The sequence below is a fragment of the Coffea arabica genome, chromosome 11e (assembly GCF_036785885.1).
Source record: "Coffea arabica cultivar ET-39 chromosome 11e, Coffea Arabica ET-39 HiFi, whole genome shotgun sequence".
Lineage (NCBI taxonomy): Eukaryota > Viridiplantae > Streptophyta > Magnoliopsida > Gentianales > Rubiaceae > Coffea > Coffea arabica.
This window is the reverse complement of record NC_092331.1, coordinates 56717334-56740017: the sequence shown is the minus strand read 5'-3', so window position 1 is coordinate 56740017 and position 22684 is coordinate 56717334. Positions and strand designations below refer to the sequence as shown.

The following is a 22684-nucleotide window of genomic DNA, read 5'->3' as shown; positions in this document are numbered from 1 at the left end:
ATCCAAATATGAGGAACCCGTAATCAAAACACGGTCCAACATATCATTAATTCTAACGTGTGAAGCCCAATCGCTTCTAAAACCTATTTAAGCATTGTGACTCACACAAAGTGCCACTCATTCCATGTATATCATTTTTTTTTTCCATGCGATTGCCATATTTGTTGATACTTGAAGGCCTAGAGGATGTCGTGGTGCAAGAATTACTTCCCAATTGATTCAGAAGACAAGTAGGGCTATTCAATGATAACGCTTAGGTATTTAAGATAAAAAGGAAAGGCCAGCTTTCCCCTGAATTGCTTTTGCCTTCTGCTTAAATTTTGCAAAATCTAAGCCCACATTGTTGAAAGAAAATTGAAAAATAGAATAAGCCCACCAGCAGATCTTCTATTTTCTGGGCCCTCCATATTGCCATTGGCAAATTTTTTTTTTTTGGACCTTTTCTTTTTCTAAAAGTTTAAGCCTCTATCGCATATTGTCAAAGGCCCAAACATGTGCAAACTTTTCTTTCTTTCTTTCTTTAAAAAAAATAAAAAATAAAAAATTGAAACTTCTATGGAGAAAAAGAAAGAACTTTACTTGAACAGAGGAGGACACTTGCATGTTCTCATGTCAGCTACAACTATATGGAATTCATAGCACTCCTCCATAAATACTACTAAGCCTACAACAACTAAAAAGACATAGGCATGTAATATTGTATTGAAATCAGATTATAGTATCTAAACACGATTCCTCAGCTCGATCCCATCTTCTTCTGAGCAATCAACCTCCTGGGCATGCACCTGAATTGGCTTGAAAGTGTAGAATTTTGCACATACCAAGTAGTACACCAAGTTTGCAACTTGCAGCAATGTTATCAGCCAATAAAGGTACTCCAATTTTCCCCTGTTCAAATTGTTATCCGGAAGCCAATTTGATCCATCAGGGCCTGCACTGAACTTGTGAATAATTGACACCAAAAAGGTACTTGTATAACTCCCCATTGAGATTGCCAACCAGAAAAATGCAGTAGCGGTGCTCCTCATGCTCTCTGGAGCTTGATCATACAAGAACTCAAGGTGACCGATTGACATAAATGCTTCAGCCATCCCATGAAGGCAATACTGTGGAACTAGCCAAAACACTGAAATCGGGATCATTTCTTGAGGTTTGTCTTCTAGTCCGTACGCGAAAGCTGTCCGTCTTCGCTTGACTTCAACAAATCCAGCAACGAATGTGGCTAGTATTGCAATGGCAAATCCAATTCCCATTCTGGTGAGGTATGTTATGCCACGTTCTAGCCCGGTGAAGCGACGAATTACTGGGACAAAAATGCGATCGTATACACCAATTGTGAGGAGCATACATGCTAAGGTGAAGACACTCATGGATGCTGCAGGGATTTGGAAGGTTTTTGTTAGGTGACGATTCATGGTTTTTGCTTGTGATAATGAAAATGTGTGTTGCTGAGCAGCTGCAGTGATGAGAAGGATTCCAGATGCCCATATTGGTCCCATTCGGATCACTGATTTTAGCTCCTCTACACGGTGAACTGTGTTCAGCCTCCACCAATTTGGTGCTTTGGGATCGTCTTCTTCTGTCACAATTGCTGCCTTGCTAAAAAACCTGATCACCAAAGAAAAGAAAATGTTTCTGTGAATTCTACATCTTAAGATTCAGAAATGCTAGCATTTTTCTACAATTGCAAAAAACTGAAAAATAATTAAAAAAAAGAAGAAGCTGAAAGCATGCATGATAGGAATTAGTAGACACTCTATAGACACATGTTGAGAATATAGCTTCACTAAATGAGTAACGCTATAAAATCTTGAATTATTGGGGCAGTGGTTAGTTTCCTTAGCAAAGGTTTGTCTTTACCATGTCCTTTAGTAAAGTTTATCTTCAAAGATGACCCTACTTAATAATTTTTTTATTCTTTTTAAAAAGATGGAAGTCTAAAATTGATGAACCTATTTCAGCTTATCTTTTAATTTCTTTTTCTTTTTCTTTTTTGTTTAACTTTGAAAATACACATTTTTTTTTTATAAAAGAAAATTTGGATAGATTCGACTCTAATCATCATCACAAGTGAGGGCATGCTCTCAAAACCATAAGTACTCATAGGAATTCTTACAGATTGCTCACCAATACAATCCTCACATCAACAACAACAGGGGATGAAAATAGACTGTATCATAATTTACCAGTTAGGGATGAAAATATTCTTTAGAGAAATCACCTCCATTATATGATTATCAAGCTTAGAGCTGTCAATACCAAATGGACGTCATGTGGATGGAAAAGGCCATTTGCAAAGTTCGCCATAAAAAATGACAGTAGGTGGAAAGATGTTCTTCCCCTTTGGCAGCAAATCGCGGCCGAAAGGTTATGAGGGCAGTTGCCGAGCATGTATAACTATTAGTCTATTATGTGATGTATAATACATTGCGGATTGAACCAAAAGATAAAATAAAATAACAAAGAGGGCACATGTGGAACAGTTGTTATCTACTAATAAATTTCTGGCTTCGGCTGAGTTCATTGGCAAACGGCAACCGACAGATGATTCAGGCTGAAGAACAAATTGACGAAACAATGCACCGAATAACATACAAAAATTTTCAGAAATGGCTGATCAAATGACACGCTTTCTATTGCAGGTTTTGATGGGCATTAACATAATCCTAATGAAGAAGAAGAGGTCACAATCAATTTGTTTGATAGCATAAAAGATAAACAATTTTGTTGATGTTGGGCAAAGTTATGTGGGTAGTAACTAGAACCTGTTCTTGAAGAAAGCATCTATTTTGCATCCTAGAGTATCTTGGCTGTAGATTGCTTAAAAGCCATTAAGCTTTCATGTGGAACAAATCAATGATTGATTTATGTGAACCCAATAGTGTCATGTTGATAGCGATAAAGATAAGTCGCAACCACAATCTTTAATTAGTAGGCCTATACGCAACTTCTTGTACCAAAAACGACAATAAACACTAAGACATGAGGTCTGCATCATATTGCTGTAATCATCTTTTTGTTCTCATCTAGTGTAAGCAAGCAAAAGAACATATTTCAAACGTCCCAACGAAACTTTGACCTATTGTGCGTATTTGTGTGCAGCTGGAGAGGAAGTGTTTGGCCCATGGGAGAAATTATTCCACTGTAAGCAAAATTAATTAATTTTTACCATTAGGAGATCCTGCAAGCGAACCAATGATCATTAGGGTCCTAGCTATAATTCTTGCAAGCACCATATATAGACTCTATGGAAGGAATGAAACTATGGGACCATCATGAGGATTTGCTATTCCATAATTTGGAATGGGAATATACTATTTTGACCCTTCTCTGCTAGCTCATTGAATTTCTGTCTAGTTATGCTTATGATGATACAGTATAAGCAAGAAAATGACCCTTGAACAAACTGTCTCTACCTAATATGCTTTTAATGAAAAGAAAAATACCGCTCCTAGGTATCTCTCTTTCATGGGTTCCCTTAGAGTTAAACATCCGTGTAATCAATGAAAAACAAATATAGAGAAGTGCAAATAAAAATGGTTTGTTGGTACAATAATGATGCATCAAATTAAAATACTATTCACATGTTTGTGTCTGCAGTATTGAATTGCCACATGTTTCTGTTTGAAGTGTGCACTTCCATCAATTACTGTCGAAGAAGATAGGCATCGCCAAAAAAAAATAAGGGTTCAAACACCAAACAACCTGTCTAGCCCCTTGTATTTTCATTAATTGATGCTTTCCCTAAAAATTATGGCTAAATAACCGAAATTTCAATCACATAAAAGACAGAGGAACTAAATTAAGGGGACTTACTTCATGTGTTTAGTATGCATAAGCCTTCCACCAAGAGATATTCCAGCATCAAGATCTTGATTTTCATATAGCAATGTGGGATCAGAGGGCATAGAAAGATTTCTTTTCCTGTAGGCAGCCACACAGACTTGTACTAGTCTTGTGAAAGGGCTACCGGCTGGGTCCAAGTTTCTGTACAAAGGGTAGCCAAATATGAAGGCAATAATTGAGAGGGCCATTGCAACTGTCGGTATTCCGAGGCCCCATCCCCAGCTAATATAATCTTGGATGTAAACAACTACTGTTACTGCAACAAGCATAGATGCCCCCATGCAGAAATAGTACCAATTGAAGAACTTCCATGTCTTGGTTTTTTGCTCTGGATCAGTCTCATCAAATTGATCTGCACCAAATGATACCACACAAGGTCTGACGCCTCCTGCTCCTATTGCAGCTAGCAAGAGAGATATGTAGAGTATGGCAAGTTGGCCAGAATTGGCTTCTTGGCACACTGATTCATTAACTTTGCATGGGGGAGGCCTCAGTTTTGGTAATATTGCTGATGTTGTCAAGCTAACCATTCCCTGATACCATGTGTAAAGTTGAAACTTAGTTAATGAACCAAATCATGAGAACAAGTTACATACAAATTGACTGTTAAATAACAATTCAGAAATCAGGAATTTTAGGATTTCTCCAATCCTAGATTCAAATTGAGTACATGGAAAGTCATAGAGTGCTAAGAAACTTCTTGTGACATTTGACAAATTAACAAACCTTTTGACTAAGTTGAGTTGATATGATAAGACAAACCTATCATTGCATGAAACTTCAGTAATAATACAATACAAGAATACATATTATATCATGCACAGCAAAGCATTCAAAAACCTGTGTGTGTGTGTGTGTGTGTGTTTGTGACAGAGAGAGAGAGAGAGAGAGAGAGAGAGAGAGAGAGGGAGGGAGGGAGGGAGGGAGGGAGGGAGAGAGACTTTACTATTTGGTAGAAGATTGAAGCAACAGTAATGGTCCAAAACCTTCCCGCAAATGAATCAGCAATGAATGCACCAATCAATGGTGTCAGACTGGCGGTTCCAGAGAAGTTGGTAGTAGTATTAGCAGCCTTGGTTAAAGACATATGCAGCTGCTTTGTTAAGTAGCTTTGCATGTTACTTCCAACTCCAACCACAGCCAACTTCTCACATACTTCATTTGCTGCAAGAAAAAGCAAGAACAAAATCATTAATGTAATCAAAGTAACAAAAGCTTTAGTATTGTTCAGACTTGAAAGTTTAATGATCAGAAAAGAACTTAAACAGCAAGAAGAGAGCTTACCAAAAATGAAAGGCATAGTCACCATTCCTCCCTTGATCTTTTCAACTGGGCGACCTTTCTCCTCTACTGTTGCCATCTTGTTCATTATTGTGGTGGTCTTCATGACCTTCAAGTTCCAATATTTATAGCCTGCATGAAAATGTTACTGTTGTACTTTTACCACAAAAATCTGCCTTTTATGACATTTTTCCTGTGCAAATACATGGCCTCAAGGATTTGACAGCATAGTAACTTAGAATACATGGTTCTTATAAGTTGGAAACTGGAAGCAGAACTTGAGGATTGATGGGACCAGCTAGCATTGATGCGAGTCCAACCAAATTAAGGAAAATCAGTTTATCGAGTCAGTTTGTGCCAATATTCATATTAGCTATATGAAATCTTTTATTTCCTCATTTTTCTCAGTCCACAGAAAATTGGACTATCCATTTTATCTAAATTATTGCATCATAATAGATCAACTAAGAGATATTCAAGGGAAAAAGGATGGACTTTATTATCATAACTTGACAGATCCTTCAGCACAAAACACAGGAAAAAGAAAATTCCGTGGATACTTCTCTTCATCAGGAGAATCGTGCAGCATTTAATGAGACAAATAAAGCCACGACATACATATTATTTTCTACTACCTGGCTTTAGCTCATGGGGAAAGTTTACTCACCTCATTGCTAATATAGAAGGACTAAATTTTGGCTAACCCCCTTCACCCCCCCCCCACCCAAAAAAAAATCTCTTTTACTTCTTTTGTCCCCTTGTCCATTATGCTCTTCTCTTCTCCCTTTTTAATTTCCATTCTAGTTAGGCATTTTTCAAAGAAAGAAAGGAGAAATAAAAAATTTGTTTGTCCTTCATCTTTTATTTATTTATTTTGGGTGCTCTCTCAAATTAATGAAAATTGAGTCCCATAGAAGGTTAGTGTACCTATTGCCAAATTGACAATTAAATTCGCCATATTCTCTATGTTCCCCACATCAATAATTCTATGTTCATCAGCCTATGACTCCATTGGTTGCATTTTGTCCATGAACAGACAATCCCATAGATGATTGCATCAGCATGTATGCCATATTCTTGAAACGTCTTAAAATTCTGGAAAATGTGATCTTTGACAAATGCCCTAAATTTCCTAAATGTAGCTGATAAATAAAGATTCTCAAATGACAAAAAAATATTGGCAACAATAAGGATAAGAAAGACTGTCAATCGCATATTACATGTTATTGTTTTGACCAAAAAAGCATATTACATGTTATTGCCGTTTAACTTACTACTGAAAACAATAATGGCTTACTAAAATTCTTGTCATTTAGCTACAAAAGAAAATTAAAATAGAGGGGAGAGCTTTGGAGAGGCCTTAGACTTGCTATGGGAACTAGGTAACGTTTACAAATATGTTAAAAATGTCTCCAGGCCTGATTATAGGCAATTATAGTTGAATTACTAGTGCAAAACAAAACCTTTAATCCAATTTCTTTTTTCGAAAAGACCCTTAATCCAATTTCTACTCGCAATCAATTGCAATACTTACTAGCATAATATGCATCGTATTAGCTGAACTAGTTAGAGGCAAGTTCGAGTAATAGGATACATCTTCATTAACCAGAGCGTATTTGGTTCAAAACTCACGCACCAAAAATCTGTACATGCTATCTTTCAGCTGTTCAAACAATCTACCACTTCATCCTTTCTCTTTTCTGTTTAAAGTTTTGTGGTAGTGGGGCTTCCATTTCATTTTGTTATTTTCCTATGCTGAATCTGGCAAGGGCCTGGTTTCTCTGAATTTATCAGGGTAAAACAACTTTTAACCATTGCAGTTCGTACTAGTACAGCTTGGAAGAACGAACAATAATATGGTCCAAAATCAGAGCAGCGCCAAGAAAGCAATGGTCTACAACTTCTTATACCAGCATACTATCATGTTAAGGCGACCAGTTTGCTTGAACTTTTTGAGACAAATTATGCTACTTTTAACTAATTGCACATTTATCATTCCTTTGTCATTCCAGTAAAAATTAAATTAGAACGAGAATTGCAGCTTTACTATATTTAGGGCTCTACAAATCTCTCTTGTTCTTATATCTTGCTTCTAAACTAGCACCAGTACACAATCTTTAAATGGCTCAGTGGACTGAAATTATTATACCTTGGAATAACTTTTTAAGGCAGCTAAATTCGGAATTACATTGCTAAGTTGTTTTTCCGCTTTTAGTTGAAAGAAATTATGAAGTGGGACTAGTGGAAGAGAAGCCAAATTGTGCTTGACTAGTATTAAAAAAATATATATAGAGGCTAAGCCCCTCTTAAGAGTGTCATATCTGTCAGTGCAAATAAAGTAGCAAAAGCCAGAATTTAATTGAACCTAGAGAAAGACAAGTTTTAGTCAGATTAGTTAATTAACCACTAAGCTTAGCTCAGTGACCACCAGGAGGGACTGAAGTCCCTCCTTGAAACCTCACCTGCAGCAAAAAAAATTTAAGGGTAGTGTCATAGCACTTTCTTGGTTTAATTGGGTCTGTATACCTACTAGCCCTTAACACACACGCCTCCTTAGGCTCCCCCTCCCCTAGATTAGGATAGAGTATGTTATACAATGTATTTTTGCTGGAAAAAAAAAGAGTCAGATTAGTTAATTGAGTGTCCAAAACGTAGACTGGTTTTGCTTCTTTCTACCATTTTATTTTGGTAATAGACCTGAGATGTCTACAAAAAGAAGGAAAACTCGTAAGGTTCATTCTAGCTTATTTTTGAAAAAAAGATAAAAAAAAGTTAAGGTTTTATTATAACTGCTATTTAAAGTCGTAGGAATTAGTTCGTTGCTATAGATGGTGTCATGTCTTGCTACCCAACTAAGCTCCCCCTAGCTGGAGTCACTAACGAGGACTATTTTTGTGTACTGTGTGCTAATTATGTAGATAAGCCAAAAGGCCAATAATTTTTTTTCCCTATAGACGATTTAACTTATTTTGCTAGGGTCAATATAAAGATGATTAATGAATAAATAAGAATGACCAACAATGTAAGGATTATATGCTTAATAATTGATCTTCATGATCAAGAAATGATTTGACATCCTACTCTTTTTCCAACGAAATTTTCAAAACCCCAATTGGCTACCTTGTCATCAATTATTAAAAGGAGTTAAGAGCAAATCCCTTCAATTATTCTTCAAGTCAAATTTGACAACAATACAATCATATGCATTGGGTTATATCAACTTGGATACGTAAGTTGGGAAGGAGTATTTGCAAGATGAACTGATACAAGTTAGTAATGTGGGATGTGATGAGCAAAGATTGCACCAAACCTGCCAGGCCAGGAGTCGAACTACTGAACTGACACGCAGGAGCTAAAGGGGAATTGCGCATTGACAGAATAGGTTTCCATCTTTAGAAAAGTTAGGTCTTGATACAAGGGAGTAATACTCTTTCTTTAATTGTTTTTTATTTTTTTCTGTACTTTTGGATGTTATGTTATTTTTTTCTTGATAAAATCTAGGAGTAACGTTCCTCACTCATGTACGAAATTTTACATCAAAAAAAAAAAGAGAGAAAGAAATCAATCGATGCACTGAAGAACTTAGTCAATCAGGTCATGATAAGCACACACACAAATTAGTACCTAGTACTCTCTCGATACAACTCCCGCATTATACTTGATTAGATAAGGATGAAAAGAAAGTGAACCACAGATGAGATCGTGACACCATTGCTGCCTTTCTTTTGCATGCTAGATTTTGAAGCCTGTCATGTACAAAAATTTGCACCCAAAAACTCAATATGTGGTCTAAACCTGTTAGATATGACGTTAGAGATGACGTTAGAGATGGCGTTAGAGATGACATAACTGAACCCAAAGCACCACAGCCCATCCAAAATATGTTTGTCTGCATATCCCAGCTGCCTACATAACTTTTCCACTGCACAAAAAAATCAAATGGTTCCTTGAAGCATCACCCTTCCTATATCAACCATCTGTTCTTCCACTACATGACCGGTCAATAACATTGGATTTTCTGCTAACACATGCAGCAATGCCGGCTTCTTCTCCATCAATGATACAGATACGTGGATTTCCCTGAACTGTTGTACATGCATGTGGGCTTTGTGGCATGAGAGATGACCTTTTTGTCGTCCAAAAAAAAAATTTTTTTTTTTTTGGCTGTGTTACGTCTAGAAGATTAAGAAAAATGAAAGTAACTTATTAAGCGAAGATTCGCAATTTTTGGGATTCCTCAACTCATTTAAACGTTTTGATGTGGAATACTTCCTTAAGCAGATTTTTTTATCGTTCAATTATTGCTTACTATAACCAGATCAATTCGTATCAACGACTTTAAGTTGCTTCTTTATTTTGTCCCGCAAGGGCTTTGAAAATTCATGATTGAGCATAACACGTCATTAGTATATTGAAACAAGAAAGGTTGGATTTGAATCAAGATCATTGTCGAAGCATTGATTAGTGTAACAGTATTTTCATTTTCACTGTCATTAAATAGCCTTGACCATTGCCTTGACAGGTTGCTCGCAGAAAATGAGTGCACACAGACACTCATTGTCTTTCAGCTGGATTGATTATTATCCTTTGAAGAAAGCTTCTCCTTTTGTAATTGTCTTATATGTACATACAAATCATGTAAATTCTTATCTTTTTGACTGTCAGCGGCTTTTGTGTTTCTCATTCTTCGTTCCCTCATCTTTGCCACCGACTTGTGTCTTTTAGCACGATTGGTCGCAAATGTATGCATGAATGTGGAGTTGTGTGCAATGCAAAGTAATATGCTACTACTTTTTCATGGATTTTCATTCTCTTCCTTCTAGATCCTAGTGTCCAAACAGCCTCTGGGATTACCCTTGTGGTTGTTAATCCACCCCTCTAAATGTTGCGGATTAATATCCAAGTGCAAATGCAGCTCCTAACACCAAAAAAAAAAATCAAACTATCTAGTTATTTTTGAGAGCAAAAGCTAGATTTGTAGAATCGTGAGCAAAAGATAATCTTATCGTTTTATTGGTACGTTCCTACTGTTGCAGGTATCAAAATTTAAAATAGCAAGTGTAGCAATATATATATATATATATATATATATATATATTACAAGTGTAGAAGTATCCCATATCCAAATTATTAGGATTTTGTAACAACTAAAAATACTATGGGATCTCGCTTCTGTTTTTGAAAATTATATCACTTTAGCGTTGACAAACATACAAATAAAGTGATCTACATAAGTTGGCAAGATAGCAGGATAATGACTTCCACCTTGAATTTTTCCTGAAAGCACTATTCCTTTATTTCGTTCAAGATTTTGTGGGTATGCAAATGAATAAAGCTAGAAGAGTTTTAGCTCTCCTTCCAGAGCTGAGAGTGTAAAAAAGGGATCTTGGACACACAAAATGAATTGGCCAACAAAAAACTAAAAACAAAGAAAAAGAAGAGTAATTTGAAAGCAGTTAAGATACGCAAGAAAAAAGTTTGGAACACTACATGATAATGCTATTGTTATATTCTAGCATCTGTCTTTATCTTTAGATGATTCGATGCACATCAGAACATCAAGCAAGTTATATTTCTTGCACGCTCCACAGTAAATGCTGGACCATGTCCCAAGTTTGTCTATTGATCATCGATTTTTCTGGGGAAAAGTTTAGTACGTAAAGGGTTATCATACAATCACACAACTCACCAAAATGTTGTCTGTACTAAGACACATTTCAATTCCTTAAGCCCTCATTCCACTTAGGCCTGCTTTTGTTGGGGTCCCCAGAAGAACTGTCCTCTTTCAAGTTCATCTATCACATCCCGCTCAAAAGAAAATAAAGGTTCATCACATCCAAACTTTGCCAACCTCAAATTTCTGCTGCCACCATGCCACTCGACATCGCTTGCTGAAGCTAGTCCTTGCAATTGGACCACTTAGTCTATTCAGTCCGTTAGTCCCCACACCTTTTATTTTGATCGACTACTTTTACCTATATGCACAGAGACACAAGAAGTGCCTACTTCATCACATGGATATTCTGCAATCAATCTTTGAACAAGCTTTTAGTTATGTTGTATGTCATTGATGACAAAATGACACCAACATAAGTTGGTTTAATTGATAAGTACAGATAATTTTCTTATAAAACGTCGTGTATTCGAATTTCACTGTAGGTGTAAGAGGTGTGCTGGTGGGTGATCTATAAGAACTCCTATAAGTGACTTATAATTTCGGGAGCGTACTCTGACATGTGATAGTAATCGAACCAAATCCATTGACAAAATGACGCTCAAATCACCTTACACCTTGATCATTAGTTCAAATGCTTGGGATCAAAGAGTAGGAGGACTAGATGGTAAATGCAATATCCTAGGTAACCAGCCTGATTGCTCATCAAAGTTTTATATCTTTCATTTTACTGCTGGAACTTTCAGAAGTTTTTAGGACAAGTATAATAATACCTTTTAGCTGTTGACGACCTCAAGGACAGAAAAGAACTTTGATTTTCTTTTCTTTTAAAATAAATACTCTTATAAAACCAATATATGGACAAATACATACTACATAATTTCCAACCATATTGGCCAACGTTATTTTTCGCACCTTTTAAATGAGTTATCTTACTGACATTGGCGTTCAGAGGTGGTGATCGGTTGAGGCCGCCGGCCCCCCAATATTTACTTTAGAAAAGCCTCTCATTTGTGCGCCGACAATGTACCTAAATTAGTTAGCATACTGAACTGCTTCATGCATGAGCTGGGTTGCATTTGCTGGTAAAATCCAAGTCTCTGGGGATTGATGTTTTTTGCGAAAATCTTGAGTTCTCCATACAAGTAGAGATGGTAACATGTTTTTGTGCCTTCTGAGGTCGAGAACCTCAGGTTTCTTTGAAGATATCTGCATCGCTTGGAATTGAAAGTACTCCGGCAACAAACATGCAGAAATTCAATAGGTCTGTATCATATTAGGTGCCATTTGGAGCCAAAGCTCCTGAAGGTTCCCCAAAGACATTTAAAACCAGTAACTAAACCATCGATTGGAAGCTCCTGTACGAACGTCCACATAATTTTGCCGAATTTTCAAGGTTAACAGTCCAAAGCCATTGCTAATCATCTTGGACTTGTTCTCGATCGATTATTTTAACTAATTATAAATTTTAATTTTGAATAATTAATTTTTATGATATTTTGATTGATTTTATATTCTAATTATAAATTTTTTAATGATAAAAAAGCTAAAATCTATAATCACTCAAATAGTAGTAACTTCTGCTGATATAGGATGCCCACTGCACATGTTTTGAAACAGTAGCATTGTATTTTGTCAAACAAAATATTGACCTCATAAAACAGGTTAGTTTTTTACGAGATCAAATTTTGAGGCCAATGCAATGACGGAGGTTGGCAAGGAAGTAGAACTGCTATGTATTTATGAACCAATTGTAGAGACACTACTGAAGAAGTTTTCTAGAGAAGACACTGGAGCATACATATGACAGGATAGTTACACTTTGAAGTTTGCTGCCTTCTCCAGCACTCGAGAAGAAGCATAAAGACACCAGAACAAAGGAATACGATATGTACTCATTCAAAGCGTATCAATTAAAAAAGAAAAAAAAATAAAGAAAAGAGAGTCGAGAGAGAGAGAGAGAGAGAATACAGCCTTAAGAGTTAATTTCACTCCTCAAACTCATGCATATGATCTAAGAGATAGTTAGCAGCCAGCTCCTCATTCTTGTTGCAAGCAAAGAACACTTCCAGCACAGTTGCGCGATCAAACCCCATTTCTTCCAGCTGGAAAAGCAAAATTTTAAAGGCAACATTAATACCACTTACTATGGAACACTGGTGCATTTTTATATGTTTTAAAGCTGAGGGAATTACAAATTAACTATTCATCAAAGGCACAACTGCAAATCGAAAGTTTAGAACCAACCAAGATCTTGACTCTGGTATACAAATTCCATAAACGATTGGCTTTTTAATTTCCAAAAATAGCACAACCCATCACACCGCTGAGATAGGATTCAAGATCCTCTCAGCTGATGGTAAGCAAATTAAGTCTATGACCAGATTCAGAAATCTAATTTTGTCAAAAACATTCAAACTAATTTAAGACTTGGAATGAAAGACACTCACACGTCTGATAGCTTCGCGCTCTTCAGCTGTCACTTGTATAGTTTGTGGCATTGCTCCAGCAAGCTGACCAAGTATGTTCCTGATTGTAAGGAAGGATTAGCACGTGAAGATGGATTCATTGACCTTCTAATAGCCACCATGAAAGCTCAGTAAGGCATTGCAGTAATTTAAAAAAAAAAAGAAAAAGAAACATGAAAGTTACCCTTCTCCTCCTTCAATAGGTTCATTAATCAGACGAAGGAAATCCGCCTGATGCTCCTGAATAAGTCGCATCAAATGAGGATTTTGCTTCCCTAGCTCTTGGAGCATTGGCTGAAAATTAAGACAAGAATGTGAGGTAGTCTCGGAACTGAAGAGACAAAATAAAAACCTTAAAGATAAAGCCATATAATACCTGCAAAATTTGAGGGTTTGCCTGCACCATTGCTCGCAATGCTTGGAACTGAAAAAAGTTGAATGTTAATAAATCTTGTGGCAGTAGGACAAAGGGAAGGGCAAATGGGAAACAGGTGATACCTGCTGACTGTTGCGCAGAAATTCTAAAGTGTTTGCACCAGCAGGGTTTGAACCCAAGTTTGGAAGACCCTGCAACAAGAAAATGTCAAGTCTACTAATTTGAAAATCGCCCTCAGCTCAGTTGATGATATACGCTGCCTGTACCTGGGGAAAGAGATCTAACGGATTAGCATTTGGTCCACTTGATGGAACAGCAGCAGGTTGCGTGGATGGGGGAAGCTGAGCTGGTGGACTAGTGGTCTGCCCACTCGGTGGAGTTCCACTCACAGGTGGAGCCTCAGCCGATTCCGGGATGCCCTGATGCATAAAGGAGATAGTAAGAACAGGATAAGAGACATCGCATGACCACATTACACGAGTTACTGCAGAAAAGCAAGAACAAGAAGGAAAGGAGGAGAAACCTATTCAACATGCTCCTGCACTCTACTCATTAATCTAGAAATGCCACAGCAGAAGAAAATACTATTTTATTGATACAAGAAATATCACAATTCAAAGAGAACACCGTTAAGTGAGTGGGAAAAGAAAAAACAGAGGTTAGTCCTTAAATTGGTCCAATTCAACGTGTAACACAGGTAGAAATAGGATGCCCAAAGTGGACACATGAGGTCACAATACTACATCCTGGCCACTGGCTTCCTTATAAGCAAGTTTGCATGAGGACCATAGAAATGAAACATGAAACATGTCGCCACAATTACATAGATCATACCAATTCCAACTCCTATTGCATCTTATATTGAAAGATCAACCTTTTAAAGCATATTCTAGGGAATAGAACATCTACACTTTCGAATCATGTCAAACATATCTTTTCATATTTATCCCCGGTCCCACAAACAATAAGAATTTTGATGTCAAGTTTATACAGCAATAACAACAAAACACAGAATTATTAGTAAATTGATGAGACACCGAAATTATCATGGGAACTATTCTATGATAATTGCTAATTGACAAGAATTTAGGAAAGAAAATGATAGCAAACTGGATTGGAAAGATATTTGTGCAACAAAGTGTGCCATTATACAGGCATGTCATGCATATGGGAATGCTTAGGAGTTGCAATACAAATAACATCTCAAAAAGGATGTGTACTTACAGAATATAGATACTCAACAGCTCTCTCTGGGTTGTTATAAGCAGCGCGAAGGGCTCGAACAACGGTATCCCTATCCCATGTTCCTCCACCCATATCAAGAATCTGCTGAATAGCTCCCTCAAGGTTGTTACCAGCAACTAAAGTAGATGCAGCTTGCCCATAGACATCAGCATCAGATCTGGTTAAACCGATGAACTTTTGCTAAATAACGAGGCAAGATTCTTAAAGAGAAGAAAATAAACAGCAAGCAGAACCACATAGTATAGGGGGCAAAACAAAAATCCAGGTTTCATAATCCAGAGTAGACCACAAACAAAACCAAGTTTAACATAACTCTTCCAATCATTCCCAACTCTGCCCCTTGTGGAGTTCTACTAAACAACGAGTCCAATTACCAAAAAAAAAAAAAACTATAGAAGAGGGATTGCAAATTTAGACCATGGAGAAAAAAAATTCCAAATCCAAACCTGCTCCCCCTTAAAAAAAAAAGGTATACACCAAGACACCCACTGCTACCCTTGAGGAATGTAGGAAAATTTTCAATCAACTAACAAGAGAAGAAAAACTTACACTGCAGCAGGAGGTTGAGTTGTTGATGGTGCTGGAGTTACAGCTGGAGGTTGAGGACTTGATGCTGTCTGAGCTACAGCAGGTTGAGGGTTTGATGCAGCCTCAGCTGCAACAGGTGGGGCACTTGATTGTGCTACCTACCAAAATTATAAACTATAGCAACACTGGAACCAAAGAAGGGATGTACTCATCTATGTATATGCAAACAAAAGAAGAGGGGAACCATGAAGATAAAATCAATTATGCCATGGCTTCCAAACTAATCAGATTCGTTAATCATAAACAAATTAGCTGCAAGTTTACATACATATCTTGAGCAGTAAAGCACATTAACAAATATATATGCTCAATAAGAAGCACAATACATAAGTAAAGCTTACCAAGAGAGATGGTTAAGACAAATAAATGCCATCTACAACTCACATTTTTTATAAACTCTCAACACAAAACAATATTTTTGTTAATTAACTTTTGCTTCTGACTACATCCAAAGAAAGCGAAATCTCCAAACTGACCGACGAAGTAAAAGATGTCCAAAAATGCATTCAAATTGAATTAGAAATGTGTTCCATTAGATTTTAATGATCATTGTATATCAATAAAAGGGCATGGCATAGTGGGGACAAGTCGGGAACCAAGTTAATCATGTGAATTCCAAAATAAGGTATCTAATGAATACATTTCCGATTCAGAAGGAAGAAAAGCTCCTAAAAACCAGCTTTCCTAGGTGGTATGATACCAACAAAATAAAACAAAATATATGTAACACTACCTTGGCTGTGGCCGCAGTTGAAGCTGTCGAACCTTCACCCGGTGAGCTCTTACTCTAGATATTTCATGGAGATAAAGGAAGAAGGCAATAGCACATAGTCAATAATAAAAGAATCAGAAGCCATTCAATGATCAACAGAATCTCAAGTAGCAAAACAGATGAAAGACAAATGCCAAAACAATATCTGTATCTTCACTTCTTTGCCCCTCAGTCAAAAAACAACAAACAAAAAATAGGTTCAGAGAAGCCCAAGGCCACAGCTAAGATTACACTTAGATCACAATTAACTGAGATAAACATTAATGAAGCAGAAAATAGTAAGAAAAGGATCAATAGGTAGCAGCTACTCGTCTGGATAAGTTGAGCATTAAAGGCACACACACAACATACACAAGAACCAGCATTTCTCATTATAAAGGTAAAATTATTTCAAGCAGGAAACCTGGAAGGAGTGATGGTGTAAGGAACACATGGCACCAATTACAGCTGAAGCACATCTCTAAACATACTACCAGAACAAATCCACTTCATCACACCAAATTGCCAACGGCTAAAGTTTACCTTAGATAACATGATGACAATAAAACTATTTTCAACAACTTTGTTTTCTTCCAATGTGGTCCCATCCTTGAGAACTTTCCCCTGATGGATAAGCATTTGCTGGGAAGCAGGATAAACTTCTGCCCCCTGAGCAGTTTCTATGCTTTTCTTCACATCAGTAACCTGAAAAACAAATTCCATTCCACACAGGTGAATCCTAAACCAGTAAACTATCTCTAACACATAATTATATTCTCGCAAAGAGAAAAGACGAGTGATACATTTTAGTTGTCGTATGAAACTAGTACACAGAAAACGAACCGACATTAGAAAATTAAACAACATTGCTTAATTAATCTCACGAAATTTGCACAGAACAAGTTCCAAACAACTTCACTTAAACACTTCAATCTCAGCTATCTCAGCTTCGAAAATTCAATAGAAACTAAAATAATTACACGATTAAAGTAGCAAATTCCTCACCCCGCAAAAATGGCGTCAAGAAAACCCTAATTTCCAATAAAAAACAATCAATTCACGCATAAACCAGACATAAACTCACTGCAGTCGAATAATTACTTCTGTTTAAAATCAATTTACAAAAACTAATCAAATCAATCTACAAAAACTAATCGACAAATTCATCGTAATTAAACCTGAAAAAATAACTAATATTCCCACTCAAATCCCACATGAAAACAAATCAATTAACTCGATTAACTCCATAAACCCTAATATTAATAAGCTCAATTACCAAAACAAAAATTAAAACATTAAAACTAGCACTAGTGCGTGTGTGTGATCAAATTACCGAGTCTTCAGGTTTAACTTCAATTTCGAAGTGCGTGCCCTTGAGAGTCTTCACGAAAACCTTCATCCTGCTCTAATTTCTCCAAATAAATTTGTGGGAAAATTCCGATCACCACCGATTTATTTATTTGTTTAAAAAAAAAACGCACAACACACACCGGGACAGAATAGGGGAGAAAGGAAGATTGTAGAAATAGGAGTCCCAGGGCTCAAGTAAGAATTTACACACGCGCCGACGTTAAGTTAACAGAAACCACGCGTTCTTTAAATGCTGCAATAGACGCGCTAAAGAAAGAACCCAAAAGGGAATGGCGCGTGGTAGGGAGTTAATGGAGAGACGAGTGGGGATTGGGTTAAGAGGGGATCAAAGCCGAGCTAGATTTTTGTGTCTGACAAGCTCTGTTGATATTGTCATGTTTATCTTCTGATATAGATTTACTGCCCAGTAAGTACAAGCTGAATTAAATAAAAAAGTACAAGCCGGATTAACCTACTCCTAGAGTAGTTGACCACTAAAAAAAAAACTATCCTTAGATGCAGGTCAAAAAAATCTCTTGATCTGCATTTTTGTCTAAGAGTAGGTGCCTTTGCACCTGTCTAATCCGATGAAGTGTAGAGTAGGAGTAAGTGTCCTTCTCCTCATTGTAGAGTAAAAGTGAATATAGAATATAATTTATCGTGTTTGAAAAAAATAAGTACAAACTGGATTGTGAGGCTAGGTTCCCCATTTTTTATTTCCCCAAAATTTTGGTGGGTTAGATTTAACTTTTTTTATTTTGCTTGCTTTTTTTATGATGTATTTTAGATGTTATAAACTTTATAAATATAAAAAAGGATAATAATTATTAATATGTGTATATAGATTATAAATTGAATAGAATTTAGGTGTGTTAACGAGTTGGTACTCATTAAAAAAAACATCTTCTTTTGGCAACTTATAATTAGCCTACAAAAAAGATAGGAAGTAATTCATGATGGTTAAGAGTACACGAAAGTAGGACCAAAAAATGTAAAAGAATATGTGAAAGAGATAATTACAAAATAGCCCTTGAACACTACATTTTCCTTTAAGGTTTTCATTATTATTGCTGCTATTTTTAAGTCATATGCGAGGGGCCATTGTTTGCTTGCTTTTTCTTTTTCTTTTTCTTCTTTTTTTTTGTTTTCTAATTTTCTCTAAGTATGTATACTTGTACAAAAACATTTTACACGAATTCATTCAAAATATTAGTCATTTACCAGATGCTTAAATAATATTTTGAAACATTAGAGGCTTGGTGCATAATTTTCTTATTTGTTATGGGGTCTATTACTATTATAATTAATCGTTTGAGGGCTTTTACCATTAGAATTTCAAAATTAGTCCAAAATTTTTAATTCTTTCTAAGGTAGAGACCATTTGAGATGACAACTTTTAAATGATTTGATGGTAAGCGAGTTAAAAACAAGCGGTGACTAAATATAAATAAATTAAAATCGTCCTCTCAAATGGCGACTTTAAAGTCGCCATGTGAAATAGCAATTTTGAAATCGCCTTTTCAAATAGCAAAATCTCTATTATAAAAAGAACAAAAAATTTTGGACTACAATAATGATATCTAATAAAAATTTGATTACTTAGGTAAATAACGCATAAACCTTTTCTTTTTGGTGTTTCATATATCTATCTTTTTTCCCTAGAGCATCGATTGTTCTTTTTATTTTCAGTTACTCTGTAGATTTATTTCACTTTTTTTTCTTACTATCCCATCCCTCCTCAAATTATTTCCACCCCCAACTGTTGGGCACAGAATTCGAATCTCGAATATGAGAGTGAAGAAGATTATAAAAATCCTCTTATAACCACTGGGCTAACCCCAGTAGATTAGATTTACTTCACCATTTAAACACTTGAACTCGTATTAATGAATACCATTGGAGCACCAATTGAACGAATCAATTATTTGATACTACTACTTTATTTGAAATAATTATGAAGACTAAAAGCTAATTTTCAAGCTCTTAGACAATTTGATGGTTTTAACGTGTCAGGTGGCTGGATTTATAAACAACAGAATCCATATTGTTGGTAGGTGAAGGGAAAACATAAAACTAACTCTTAATCTGTGAAGTAACCAATGGTCCGATACACTCTTCATTTTTTTTTTTGTCTGTTAATTCACATTTCAATGTTCTCATGTGGTATCAATAATTTCTCAATCATACAGTTCTGATTTGTACATAGCAGCAAATATCAGCATGCGGAGGTGATTAAGACGAATATTATGATATACGCATGAAAAATAGTAAATTGGATGGTACAAAGAGACAGAGAGCCAGAAAAGAAAAAGAAGAGGAGTTTAAACAATGGAGACATTAAAATGGATTATGCAATTATTTGGCAATTTTTGTACAATTCTTTTTTCCTAACTTAATTGTGCATTGATTCAATTTTCTTTTATCTATCCCCGAAACGACATGAAGCAAATGATGCCGGTATCTTGGACACCTATTCGTACCCCAAAAAAAAAAAACCTGAATACGAAAAGTATGGGTCTCAGTTATGGGCCCCGTTTCACAACGGATGGAAAGATTCATAGTATTAAGTAATCTTAGCCTGCTAAAAGGCCTAATTAAGACCCCATTGGGCGTTATCACTAGCTTGTTCTATCCAATAACAGATGAAGGGCCCCGTCTTAACCCAATTATAAGAGGATTAACAAGGTCCAACGAGATACTAATGCTCAATCCCTTTGGGCCAGTACCACCAGTTATCATCAGTATTTAGTGCCTAATGATCCTTGGGCCTTCGGCCGAATCCTCCATTGGGTTCATACAGTCTTGCTTGCACAGTGATAGTTCCTGCTAGTGTGTATATATATATATATATATATATATATATATTACTTTGAAAAGTTATTAGCAGTTATTTCATTTACTTTTTCGATTTTCTGAACAAAGCGAGAGGGATAATAATCATAAGATAATTGCAACAAATGGGTAGGTTTAACCTCCTAAAAGAAACAAACGAGAAAATTTTTAAGCTCAAAATTAATAGACTACCAATTTATAACTTTCAGCACAAGTTATAAAATTGTTAAGTGGCAAGCTATCCTTAACTTTAAGCATGTTCTTTTTTTTTTTTTTTTTTATAACAAATTGCTATATTAATATCTTCACAAAAAAGAGGGACATTGTTGTGGTAATAATTCTATGTTCGTGCTCAGCTCATAAGCTGTTAAAAAATCATACGTGAATCTATTTTTCTTTTAGAGGTTAATAAACACCAAAATATGCACTTATTTTCCAAAAAAAACTTAGTGTTAGTTGTATATAGTACAGAAGAGGGACGATTTTTTTCTTTTCCCTTTTAAATAGCAGAAGAGTGATGACTTTATTATCAATAATTGTACTTAAAACTCATACGCTTGGATTCCGTAATTGGTAGGAGTCACGTTCAAGTCAGCCTGTTCTAGAGATATCACGCTGACTGCATCTTTAAAGTCCAATTTGATGAGAATTGATTGTTAGAATTTTCATATTCAATCAGATGAATTCCTTGTTAGACCACAATTGATGACTAACGTATAGAAACGGTAGTGGAGTTCCTCTATTTAGAAGAAGAACAAGAAGAAGTCAAATGTAAGTGGGAGAAAAGAACATGCTATTCTAAGGTTGACAATTTGACATTTTTATGGTTTTGGTCACATCCCTCGTCAGTCATTATAAATTTCTGATTGGCATGGAACTGAGCCCAGGAAGGAGAAGCCCGCAAGATTTTGAGACTGTCAAGAACTCCCCCATGAAAGTCTAAACAAATTGCATGGTAAAATAGGCCACTAATATAATTTGGTGTATAATCACCAAAAGCAACTGTTCTAGAAGACCCCTCCTAATAGTTGACAAGAAACAGTATGCATAATTATTGTACTTATTTGCTAAGCAAACTCTGCAGTCATTGATCTTTTCCAAATGGGTCTAGTTTGCTCTATCAACACCCGGCCCAATTTAGCCACAATCCCTAATGGTCACAGAGAGAATTTTTTTTTTTTTTTTGATAAAATATCATAATTTCATTAAAATCTGTATTAATGGCAGAAATTACATCATCAAACATATACATATATCAAAAAACAGATCTAAAGAAAGGATACTCTAGATTTGAAGAACAATAAAAATTACATTATAAAACTCCAAATTTAAAAAAATGGATAAAATAATTGTAACTCCACGGACATCTCTTCAACAGTCATCAGATCTGCTGATTAACTGTTTCAAGTCCAAATATTTTGGTGAGATCTACCGAATAGATTCAAAAATTCCAAATCTGATAATCAAAACCTTAAAAACTCAAATCTAATAAAAGAAAAATGAAAAAATTATCAAAAACTCTCACTAGAAATCCCTAAGAGATAATAAAATTCTCGCTAAAAAAATTTAGGAGAAAAAAACTCTCACTAGACAACCCTAAGGAGAGAAAAAACTCTCATTAGAAAATTTTAGGAGAGATTTCATTCACACAAATGAAAAAAAATTATAGAGAGAGCTCATCTCATGGGAAAAAATCAGAAAAATCTAATTTTTCTACCATGGGAAAGTTGAAGGGAATTTTAGTTACAGAGTTTTTTCAAGAGAAAAGGAGTGATGAATCGTATGTCACTTAAGAAGTGGAGTATCTAGAGTTCACAATCAAAATAAACTCTTCATCAAATAGGGGCGTAAACGATTCTTATCAAACTGAACACCACAATGTTCAAAGTTGTTTAATTTTTTTAACAAATTTGAAATTTTATTCAAATTTGACATGATTATTCATTAAATCGAGTTTGAACAAGTTTTTATTGAGTTTGAATATTATCGAACATAAAATGCTATTCAAGTTTAGCTTGATTAGTTGGGGAATCAAGTTCGAACAAACTTTTATCGGATTAAACTCGATTTAAATATCAAATAGTTTGGTTCATCTCTCAACTCTATTCTCAAATAGAATAATAAGACTCCTTGTATAATTACCCAAAATAGTATGCCAATCTGAATTAGCACTGAGGTTTACTTTTTCTGTAAATTAACCTTTGCGTGTGGAATCCAGTTACTTGATAGTTGTGGTGGTAATTATTTAGCTTTTGATGCTTGTCTGCTGTATT

At 35.7% G+C, this 22684-nt stretch overlaps 2 protein-coding genes across 2 annotated transcripts; both read right to left on the bottom strand.

Moving 5' to 3' along the window:
- Positions 1-551: 551 nt before the first annotated feature.
- Positions 552-5712, bottom strand: LOC113719281 (protein NRT1/ PTR FAMILY 3.1-like). Its single transcript, XM_027244480.2, has 5 exons — positions 5637-5712; positions 5131-5259; positions 4793-5010; positions 3817-4379; positions 552-1608 (listed from the first exon to the last, which is right to left on the bottom strand). The coding sequence occupies exons 1-5, from the start codon at positions 5695-5697 to the stop codon at positions 723-725; spliced, it is 1857 nt and encodes a 618-aa protein (XP_027100281.2). The 5' UTR covers positions 5698-5712; the 3' UTR covers positions 552-722.
- Positions 5713-12513: 6801 nt separating this feature from the next.
- LOC113719129 (ubiquitin receptor RAD23c-like) lies at positions 12514-17952 on the bottom strand. Its single transcript, XM_027244197.2, has 11 exons — positions 17563-17952; positions 16773-16934; positions 16212-16265; positions 15440-15576; positions 14870-15047; positions 13912-14064; positions 13768-13836; positions 13646-13693; positions 13454-13563; positions 13252-13330; positions 12514-12906 (listed from the first exon to the last, which is right to left on the bottom strand). Exons 1-11 carry the CDS (start codon positions 17626-17628, stop codon positions 12790-12792), a joined length of 1173 nt encoding a protein of 390 aa, XP_027099998.2. The 5' UTR covers positions 17629-17952; the 3' UTR covers positions 12514-12789.
- Positions 17953-22684: the final 4732 nt, after the last annotated feature.